This window comes from Camellia sinensis, chromosome 5 (genome assembly GCF_055761805.1).
Source record: "Camellia sinensis isolate YWXY chromosome 5, ASM5576180v1, whole genome shotgun sequence".
Lineage (NCBI taxonomy): Eukaryota > Viridiplantae > Streptophyta > Magnoliopsida > Ericales > Theaceae > Camellia > Camellia sinensis.
The window spans coordinates 215794325-215806233 of NC_138965.1; the positions used below are offsets into that span (position 1 = coordinate 215794325).

The 11909-nt window shown below is 30.1% G+C and overlaps 1 protein-coding gene across 1 annotated transcript; it reads left to right on the forward strand.

Annotated features, from left to right (window-relative positions):
* Positions 1 to 5635: 5635 nt before the first annotated feature.
* LOC114311453 (beta-glucosidase 24) lies at positions 5636 to 11522 on the forward strand. The gene is made up of 12 exons (XM_028257610.2): positions 5636 to 5919; positions 6787 to 6882; positions 7059 to 7134; positions 7429 to 7506; positions 7602 to 7689; positions 8302 to 8518; positions 9059 to 9174; positions 9394 to 9614; positions 9724 to 9755; positions 9994 to 10099; positions 10245 to 10353; positions 11030 to 11522. The coding sequence occupies exons 1-12, from the start codon at positions 5842 to 5844 to the stop codon at positions 11214 to 11216; spliced, it is 1404 nt and encodes a 467-aa protein (XP_028113411.1). The 5' UTR covers positions 5636 to 5841; the 3' UTR covers positions 11217 to 11522.
* Positions 11523 to 11909: the final 387 nt, after the last annotated feature.

An 11909-nucleotide genomic window follows, 5' to 3' on the forward strand; every position in this document is an offset into this window, starting at 1 on the left:
ATAATAATAATAATAATAATAATAATAATAATAATAATAAATAAATAAATAAATAAAATAAAATACTAGGAGTATATTTAAATGGCGTGTGGTAAAATGTCATCTAATTAAGAGCCATTAGTTTTACCAAAATATAAAACATAATCTTCAAAGAAAAAAATAAATAAATAAAACGAAATAATAAGAATAATAATAATTACTCAACAAAGTATACAGGTGGCCCTAGTAGTTTGCTACACTAGTATGTTTTAAATACTTAGGATATGCTAGTATGTTCTAGGTAGGCTTTGATGGGCATCCAAAAATGTGCCACTCGAAGATCTTGCTATATATGAGATCTGCCACCTGTAAAGAAAATCATTAAGGGATGAGTTGGCCTAGGGGTCTCAGCATTTGCGCAAGTATATAAAGAGGGGAGAGGTGATAAGCGTAGGCCACACAAAAATAGGGAGAAAAGAAAGTGGAGCAAAGAGGAAATCGGAGGGATCGGGAAGAGGAAACAGTAAGGGTTAATATTAAAGTGAGTAATATTATACCTTGAGTCACCATAATATATTTCACGAATGTTTTGAGTTACCATGAATTATTTTATATAATTTATGTTTTATGGTTATATTAATATTTCAATTATGTGGATTATTTTCTGAACTCTATTTGCTTAAATTGAAACTCATGGATATGTTTGTTTAAATTTTAGAAAATATTTGACAATGATTTTATAAATATTTGTTTTGAATAAGTACTACCACGGAGGTCCCATGCCTTAGAGGACTTAAATAATTATTGGTCCTCTGAATTGTCACTTTAGTGACCCTCTGATAGTCCCATGCCTTGGGAGACTTAAATAACCTTTGGCTCTCTGATTAGTTACTTCGTGACCCTCTGTCTGTCATGGATCCATTGACCCTCTGTTCTGTTCTGTACCGTGGTTATGATTATTTTGTTTTTATGATTTTGTATTATATGTCTGTTATTAAAAATAATTTATTCGAACCAAACTATTCATCGTTTAGCCTAAATAATTATTCAGGGTGATTTTATACCCTCATGCTCTTAGTATAATATTTTTCATTCTGTCATGTGCTTATAGCTGTTAAAACCCCTTTTAGGAGAAGAAATTTAAAGAATGATGGTTTTACCTTGTGGATCAGAACCTCAAATTTGATATGGATATCATGTGTTTTTTTTTTTTTTTTTTTTTTCTTGTAATCATTATCCGACTAATGTTATATCGTTACATAAATAATAATTTCCATGTACGCTTCGGATATTAATCTACCTCTTTTATTTTATTTTGCTGCATTATTTAAATTAATTACTTGGAATTGCTTTAAGGGATTTTAGGATAAGCTAGTTGTGATTTAGCCTTGGTCATCGGGATGGGTCGTGACATAATCAAGTGGGTGTTAGAGAAGAAAATAATGACAAAAGGCTACATTGACGTGATAGGGACATGTATGAAGGTGTGGTGACCACTAGCAGATCACTGGCTGAAGAGATAAGTGAATTTCCAATTACTGTGGGATTATACCAAGGATCAACCTTAAGGCTTTATCTTTTTGCTTAAGTTGAAGACATTGAGAGAGACACTTAAATCTAAGAAAAATTGGATAAGTAGAATTAAGACAGAGTAGATAGAGTGCAATTTTAGTAATAGTTACAATAGAAACAGAGGAGAAGTGAAAATTGAGAATTGTGACGACCCAAACTTGCTAATCGTGATTTTAATTATTTAATTATGTGTTAATTCTAATTGAACTAAGTGCCTAGTAATTTAATTTGTGCATATATGTCAAAATTGGAAAATTACTTGTTAAGGTTACAACTTTGAAACTGAAATCGACAATCTTATTGGGTGCACAAATTGAAATTGAGTACATGGATGGGCTCATGAGAATTTTTAGAGCCATTTGGGAAGTTTAATTGAAAATTGATTCAGTTTACTGAAATTGTCTGTGATTGAATTGAGCCTTAATTGGAACTATTAATTATGTTCCTACATGTTAATTATGTGATCAAGTGTTATTGATTGTTATGAGATTTATTGACTTGTATTGTTTGAACAGATAAGTTAGAATGAAAATTAAACCTGTCTGATTCGCTAATTTGAGTATAAGTGTTTTATGGACTTAAGTGTTTCTGTATATATAAACATATGAGAGTTATTTTGTTCATTTAAGTCCTCACAGCTCATTGGACATTATTTTTTATTAGTGATTGGCTTTCGTCAACCCTCTATTATTGTGTTATTGTCATTATTGTTAAGCAGGTCATTGGTAATCGCGGATTGCTGGCCGGTTACGACGCTAAACCTATAGGGGTGGGGTTGGGTCGTGACAAGAACGAATAATTACATAAGAGTGAACATTTTCGTTATTTAGAATTGATTATTACAACGGCTGGAGAGATTAAAGCAGATGTAGTCCATAGAATTAAGGCAGGGTAGCTTAAGTGGAGGAGTACGTCTAGGGTACTGTGTGATAAACGAGTACCTGCTAAATTAAAAGGAAAGTTATATAGAACGACCATTAGACTAGCGATGTTGTATGTGACAGAATGTTGGACAACTAAAAAATAACATGTAAATAAGATAAGTATTTTTGAGATGAAGATGCTAATGTGAATGTGTGGCAAGATTAGAAAAGACAACGTTAGGAATGTGTATATTCGTGAATGAGTAGAAGTAACACTGATAGAAGACAAGTTGAAAGAGAATAGATTGAGATAATTTAGTCATATACAAGAAAGATCAATAGAGACAATAGTGAAAAGATGCAATACAGTGATAGTAGAGAGAAGTGTTAAGAGAAGGGACATACCTAAATTAACGTGGACAAGTGTAATAAATAGAGATATGAATATCTTTAATTTAAATAACTAAATAATCTTTGATAGAGTCGAATAATTTTTTTATATATATAATTGATCCTATTTAATAAGACTTTAAACCTAATTTGATTAAAATAATTTAAATTATTAAAATAGTACTCGTAATACACTACAACCATGTTTGTTTGGGCGAATTGAATTAGGTTGGATTAGCATTTCCATGACTAATAATCCTAGGACTACAAATTTCCTTGAATTGTGTATCTTATTTTATGTTTGGATTGAGTTAGGATTATAAGGAGGGATTAACAAAATATTATCCAATCCGATATTTGTTTAAGAGGATTGGAATGAATAAGACATGACGGGATATGAAACATCCAATATATTGATCATAATACCTCTATTATAATCATTTGATAAGTTAGTCCAGACTTTGAGTTAGTCCCCAAATTTATATCCCACCCTCTATGTAGGATTAAATAGTACATTATATGTGTGAGGTACCATATACAAATAGATTGTTAGTTCGTACTTTAATTTTCTAACTAAATATCAAATTAATAATTTTACTGAATTATTAATCCAATCCCAATTACATATCCCCACAAACAAACATGCCTATACGAACAGAACAATACCATCTTGTCAACAAGCCTATTCCATGAATGTATATAATATGACAAAATGTAGAATTAGGTTATCAATGTCTCAATCTGAAGTTGAATTATATTTCTGGGTGATAGCATTGCTGACGTGTTTGTACCCATATGATATCTACGGCAATGCGTTTCCATTATTCGAATACAAATCACTATGTTTGTTTTTAATTTTTTGAAATTTTTTTTTAGAAAATTTAATTTTTTATATATTTTTTAATTTTTACTGAATTTTTTTAATATTTTAAGTAATTTTTTAAATTTTTGACACACTTAACATAAATATACTTAAAAAGTATATAATGTATTTAGTTTGAATTTTCTGAATTAAATTTTTTAAAAATTAAATTTTTTATTTTTCATGTTTTATTTTATTTTTAGTGAATATTTTTAAAATTTTCAGTTTTTATTTTTATTTATTTTTATTTTTTAGATGCATCTTATTTAGATGTGTCTAAAAAGTAAAATATTTGTGAAAAAATATTTTAAAAAATTAATAAATATACAAAAATATGAAAAATGTACTGAATTTTCATATTTATTTTGTATTTTTGATATTTAAGTGTATTTATATTAGGTGTCTAAAAATTAAAAAAATTACTTAAAATATTAAAAAAATTTAGTAAAAACAATAAAATACAAAAAATAAGAAAGTATAATTTTCTGAAAAGTGTTTTTAGAAAACTCAAACTAAGCAAGGTGATAATTTTTGTGAAAAAATCTTTAAAAAATTCACTAAATACCAAAAATACAAAAATAAAAATAAAAATTCAATATATTTTTCATATTTTTGTGTATTTATTTACTTTTTAAAATATTTTTATAAATATTTTATTTTTTAGATACATTTAAGTAAGATGCATCTAAAAAAATTAAAAAAATACAATATTCACTAAAAACAAAAAAAATAAAAAATAAAAAACTCAATTTTCAAAAAATTAAGTTCAGAAAACTAAAATCAAATATACTGAATATGACCCAATATAATGGTCTCTTTTGAAAAGTGAATTAGTAATCAAAAATCAGCTTTTATATTATTTTTGAATCATATTATTTATCACATTTTTTATATATTTTAAAAAAAAAATTAAAAAATTTAGGGTTCTTTTGAGAAGTGGGTTGCCTTTTTAGCTTTTTCACTTTTTGACTTTTTAGCTATTTTTTGGGGTTAAAAAGTTTCATTTAGGAAGAATTTTTTGACTTTTTTGACTTTTTATGAGAGAAATAATATAATAATTATGAATTAGATGTGATATATTGTCTTACTGAATTAAAAATCCTATTTTATTTCTTTTTTAACTAAAATAACTCCAAACCCAACCCAACACAACACTTCTTCCTAAACAAAATCTTAAAAAAATTAACTTTCAATCATCTGCCAAAAATAAGTCATATGTATGTATATTAAAATGATTCAAAGACTATCAACAATTTTAAATTCAGCTAGGCTGACAGAGAGAGAGAGACCTTCAAGTTTGAACCAATTCTTAAATCCAATTATAAATTTCAAAACTTTGACTGTAATTATATATTGGCTATATATCTTGACTGGTCAAGATGATCAAAAGGTCAAAACAAGTGTGAAGAAACAAATGGTCTCTCAAAAAAAAATTATGTTTAGTTCATAAATTTTGATAAATTTTTTTTAAATTTTTTTATCAAATTTAAATATATATATTTTAAAATTTTTATCCAAATTTATAAGCTAAATATAACTTAAATAAGATGGATTAACATTTCATGCACCCTATATAGTACCAAAGACTGTTGAATTCAACCACCACCAATCTATTTCACCCATATGAAAATCTTAGAATTATAAAATATACTCAATTTAAAATCAGTTAGTATTATAAGCTTGACCAGCTTTTAAATTTAATATTTTTTTCACACGACGATAAAAGATCTAAGCAGGAATTAGGACACAGAAAATGACTCGAGATACAACTTTAATATTATGTTAGAATTATTGGAGACAATTAATTTAAAATTAATTGATTTTAAGTGAAGGAATAATGTGCTATACATATACAAAAGTTGCATGATGGTAATCAAGTGTATTGAAATATATAAAAATACATAAAAAAAATATATATATATATATAAAAATATTTATTATGATTATAATTTTGTAGCAATTTTTGACCAATACCTATAAAGATAAAGGTTGAATTAAGTTGGGAAATGATGATATGGAACAAAGTCTTTGACTGAAAACCTGCATGTAAACTGATTGCCCTATTGCTTTAAGGGCTCCCTCTACTTTCCCTTTACAAATACCCATGTATCACTTCTTGGGTACTTTGAATTGCTAACAAAATCTCTCTCTCTCTCTCTCCCTCTCTCTCTCTTGATGGCTTTAATGAAAGAATTAGCAAGAAGTGACTTCCCATCTGATTTTAAGTTTGGGGTTGCTTCTTCTGCTCTTCAGGTACTATTATTGTAGAGTGATTGATCTCTGTTAGCCGTCTTTGTTCTGAGACTAGTATGCATACATATACACAAGTATATATATATGACTAAATGGTCATTGTAGAGAAATTAAGAACTTACATCAAACTCAGCAATAGCTTTGAGGTTTTTGGGTGGTGAAAAGGGTTTAATCTAAAAAAGGGATGTGGATGTAGTCTACTGTTGATTTTTTATTTTATATTTTTGTTTGGTGGTTGATGGTTGTTTTTGTTGAATTAGTGGGAATTTTAGTGGTGTCACCTTGTGGGTATGAATCAGGAAGTGCCATCTTTATTAATGCAGGCAAGATGTTATTAAATTGTTTCTTAGGGCTGGTTTTAGTCTGTTGAAGGGGCTGTTCTTGTTCTTCTCTCTGAAATTTACAAAGATGACAAAATTGATTGGTTTTATTTTCAAAAAACTGTTTTCTGAAATGTTTTCAGTCCGTTTCGATCATGTAATTTGATGTGATATGATAAGAAATGAAAATAAAGTTAACTCTCTTGTTGGTTTCGTTTTTCACCAAAATGGTGAGATTTGGTGAGAAAAAAGCTGATCGATTGTGTATTTTTTATATTACCAAAACTGCCAATTAAAAATAGAGAAGGAAAAAGAATTCTCAACCATATCCCTCTATCACGTACTTTTTATTTTTGACTTTGCCAAACATGATAGGGAGAAAATACGTTCATTTTTTTTTTTTTTTTTTTTTTTTTCACCTAGTTGAGAGACCAAAATTATTTATTTCTTTTCTCATCCCACAATTCAAAGGGAGGCTAAAATTTGGTTTGGTGGGGGGAAAAATGAACAAATAAGAAACACCTATCATTTGTGTATGGCAATGCAGACAGAAAGTGCACCTCATGAAGGAGGGAGAGGATCGAGTACGTGGGACTACTTCATTGAAGACACCCCAGCAGTTCAATTCTACCACAAATACAAAGTCAGTACTACTTTATAAATCATGGTGTTTCACTATTTCTTTTTGTTGGAAACAATATTACAGAACTTACATTCTGCTCACTTTTCTTTAATTATCAAATTGATCTTTGATTTCTAACTAAAATTAATAATTGATAAATATTAATGATATGATTGGTGTTATAATCATCATGACAGGATGATGTACAATGCTTGAAGAATATGAACATAGAGAACTATAGATTCTCCATTGCTTGGCCCCGGCTAATTCCAAGTTTATACCACTCATTCATCCCTCTTATCTTTTATTGATGAATTAGAAGTAACAATAAGTCTAGGGACATAGAATCCATCAAAAAAAAAAAAAAAAACAAAAAACAAAAAACAGCATGCCCATACAAATCAGATGGTTAGACTTGCCATTAAAGAGATTGTTTCACTCGGATTGTTTCATCTGTGTTTTCTGTGGGTGGTTCTGTGTTCCTAGAATTATTGTTAGAAGTAATTGTGCGAGACCCTTTTTAAATTCCACTTAGTGAGTACTCCTTTTCTTTTCTATGATTTGCAGCTGGAAAATTGAGTGATGGTGTCAACCAAACTGGCATTGATTTCTACAACAATTTGATAGATGAACTGGTTGCTAATGGTATGAACAAGCTTTATGTTGAAAGCAGTTCATCCATTTCATACTTGGAATTAATTATCTCCTTCTGCTAGTTCTGAAATTAATTTCTTTGGTAGGCATCGAGCCTTTTGTGACATTATTCCACTTTGACTTGCCTTCTGCTCTGCAAGAAGAATACCATGGCTTGTTGAGCTCAAACTTTGTGTATGTGCTTCTTGGTTATTCTGAGATTGGCAATTTTTATGTATTTATTTATTTTAAGATTTATTTCGTCTTTAGTGAACCTCTTACACCTTTTTTGTCAATTTATACTTACTTCTGGGCACTTCTAGACTAGAAGTCCCTGAATTTTTTTTAAAAAGAAATCAAAAAGTCTACGTGCATAGAATTTCACAGAAACTTGCACAGAAGCCCACCCCTCGTCTCTCTTTTGTGCAAGTTTCGATGAATATTTTTGTGCAAGTAGCACAACCTGTAAAAAAATGGGCCGAATTTGAAAAATCACCAGTTGGCAAATAAAAGTTTTTGTTTTATTATTATCTTCAGTGAAAATTTTCAAATTTGGTTAATTTTTTAAAGTTTTTAGGGGTTTTCATTGTAGAAGCACTTAAATTATTTGTTTTTTTTTGAAGTGACAAAAATTTCAAAATTTTGACCCCAACCAAAATTTTGACAAAATGCTAGCTTTAAGAAGCAGTAAATGATAAACAGGGTTTATAATTTGAAAAATACATATTTATCCTGAAACTTCTGTATAGAAGAAGTAAAAGAAAGAAAAGTAAAATTGTGAATCTGATTTTTTCATTTTGATTTCAGTGAGGACTTCACGAATTATGCCGATCTTTGTTTCAAGACTTTTGGAGATAGGGTGAAACACTGGATAACAATTAACGAACCACAAGTTTTTGCTGTGTATGGATATAAAATGAGTCTGTCAATTCCAGATGAACCATCAACGCATCCTTACATAGCTGCTCATAATATCATACTAGCCCATGCCAGTGCCGTTAAAGCCTACAGAGATTCTCACCAAGTACTGTGTTTTAAATTCATCAATTCTCTCTTAACCATGTCTCAAAACACTATGTTTAGATCATGAATTAAATTTTTCTCTATAAATTCAAGATCCAAGCATAGCATAGATATATTGGTTTTATTCAAAAAATTTATGGATAAAATTACAAATACACTCCTGAGGTTTGATTAAAATATGAATTACCATTTTGAAAACTACATTCCACCTTCTGAGGTTTCTAATTTCATAACAAATCGCTCATTTTATTAATAAATCATCAAGTCAATTAACAGTTTTTAATGATGTTAAAGTATGTTTTAATTAATAATTTAGATAATTTTGTTATTGTATAAGAGTGCAATTATGAATTTCATTTTTTTAGTTAATTCTGTTAAATAAAAAATTCTAATAAGGGGGTATTTGTAATTTTTCAAACTACAGGAGCAATCTGTATTTTAAGCAAACCTCAGAGAGTGTATTTGTAATTTACTTAAAATTTATTTATCCTTTTTTGATGATGTTGAAATAATGAAGTATTTGACTGGTTTTTTGGTTCAGCCCACACAAAAAGGAGAAATAGGTATTTCTGTGAGTGCCCAATGGTTTCTGCCACTTGGTGTAACGCCTGCGGATAAGCATGCAGCACAGAGAGCATGGGACTTCATGACTGGATGGTAATTGAACTGTGCTATTCAAACTTTTTCAGGTTTTTGTTTTTCTCATTTTCGGTTTTTGGAAACAAAAACAATGAAATTTTGAAAACACTTGCACTGTTAGTGTTATTGCTTTTAATGTAATGTCAGACACCAGTTTTTTTCCTTCTTCTTTTTGGGAACATGACAAATATTTCTGGCTTAACAAGTTGTGCTTTTTGGCCCCTTGGTATTTGTTAGGTTTTTAGATCCATTAGTGAGTGGAGACTACCCATTCAACATGAAGGCTATTCTGAGGGATAGGCTTCCAACATTCACTGAAGAGCAAGAAGAAATGGTTAAAGGGTCCTTTGATTTCATTGGCCTCAATTACTACACATCAAGATACACAAAACCCCTTAAGCTATCTTCCAATGATGTGCCTACCGGCTACGAAAATGACCAATATGTTCAAACACTAAGTATATTCCCAACAACCCATCAATTTTTTTTTTTTTTTTTTTTTTTTTTCCCGTTCACATTAAGTGCATGAGTTATGTTAACCTGAATTATTTTCATTCTTCTTCTCAGCGGAGAAAAATGGGGTACCTATTGGTGAACAGGTACAATTTAATTTTGTCAGAAAAGCTACAAATCCATAAAAAATGGGTACCTATGTGTATGGTGTAAACTAAAATTTGCTGTGGTGTGAGTTATATATAGAATGAATTTGGTATAATTTTGTGAAGTCTCCTTGCGTTTCATGTTGTGAACCCTGATGAAAAGTTGTAATAAATTGAGACATATATATGGAGTTGTTTTGCGATCTGATTTGTTCATGTTTGACCGCATTAATTCTAGGCTGGAGGTTTCGATGCGATTTTTGTTTACCCGGAAGGACTGGGTGAAGTTCTATTACATTTGAAGCTTGCATATAACAACCCCACCATCTACATTACTGAAAACGGTTAGTTAATCAGCTGCATTTACATGTTTGAACTGTTTACCTATATTTTTATTCTTTTATTGCTTTTTTATTATATATATATATATATATATTTTTGGGTGAGAATGGTTTATTGGAATGACTAAAGTACCCACCCCCTAAACAGGATATCCACAGAAAAGGAACAGCTCGATCGCCATTGAGACGGCACTACAAGATGATGTCCGAATTGAGTTCCTCCAAAACCACCTCACCTATGTCAGAAAGGCCTTGAGGTAATAATCTCTCTAAATATATAGCATTATGCAAAAATATATATATATATATATATATATAATAGAAATTCATGATATATAAATGCAAATTTTCATATATTGACAATGGTTTTAGGTGACCTAGTCAATTTATGGCACTCCCAATATTAGTGTTGTTAAAGTCTTGAATCCTACATGAGGAAGAAATCCTCCCATTCCCACATGACTGATCATGTGTTAAATGACCTGCTTTGGCTCTCAAATTTAATTCATGTTGTGGCTAATAAACCATTGGTCACCTGAATTGTTGAACTGAGTTCTACCATCTCTCTTACAACCAATTGGTTTCGGGGAGGGTTTTACTAGTCTTTAATAGCATTTGACGTTGCGCCTTGTGAGCCTATTTTTAGAACAGTCGCAGGGAGCAGCATTGTATACCCCACACAAACTACCCAACAAATGGCGAGGTTTCATGGTATATAATGGGTTATTTTGGGGTTTTATGATATTATGGTTTTCAAATAGACAATTGTATATAGAAAGCTTACACATTATATTCTCTACATTCATAACAAAATTTCTTACCAAACCACATAAATTCTATGTGTTTGTTTTGCTGTTTATTATTTCTTAATTCTTGGTTCCGTCATGATAATTTAGCAAACAAATTAAAGATTTTTTTTTTTTTTTTTGACAGTGAGGGGGTTAACCTCAAGGGTTACTTCGTATGGTCCCTCTTGGACAACATGGAAATGGGATCAGGATATACCATTGGATTTGGGCTACATTATGTCGACCATGATGATGATTTCAAGAGGCACCCCAAAAAATCAGTTTCCTGGCTCAGGAATTTCATCACGGGCAGCAGCAGCAGTAGCTCTTAAGAAAAAGGACCTTTCAATGTATACGATTTCTGCGCCATCTCATGAAATATAAGCAGAAGTCCCTTACTTTGTTTTATTAGCCCTGTTGATCAATCTAGATTGCATTTTAGGAGTAAACTTGTCATCAGGTTTGTCTAAATTTTGTGGGTTCCCAAAATGCTTTTCTTAATTTGCTATACTTTCGCTGCATGTCAAGAAATAGGACCAACAACGTTTATCAAACATACACTCTCCTTCATGTTTCTCTTAATTCGTTGTATTTCCAAAGAAAAATAAATACATTTTTGGCAACAGTTATATCATCAATTGTTCTAAGTTGTTAAGATATAGGTATATTAAACTCACTCTCTTTTATGGTGCGACTTCATTGCGCACATGAAAAAAAAACAGATTGAGAAAATAAGGTGCATGAAAACAAGTAGAACAAAGTACACAATAATAGAGACAATGAGATACATGAGATTTAAATTTGAAAAACTTTGATACCATATTAAATCACCAATTTTCTTGAAAGTATAATCTGTTAAAAAATGAATGTAACAATGTATATCAAGCTAAGAGACATATTTGTTGTGCTTTGCCATTCTTCTTTCTCCTCAAAATTACAAACTCAAATCATTCAAAGAGAGCATACCAAGCATCATCAAAGCATAAAAACTACTCATGAGTTCTCAAGAGCCTCTTCTACCCATA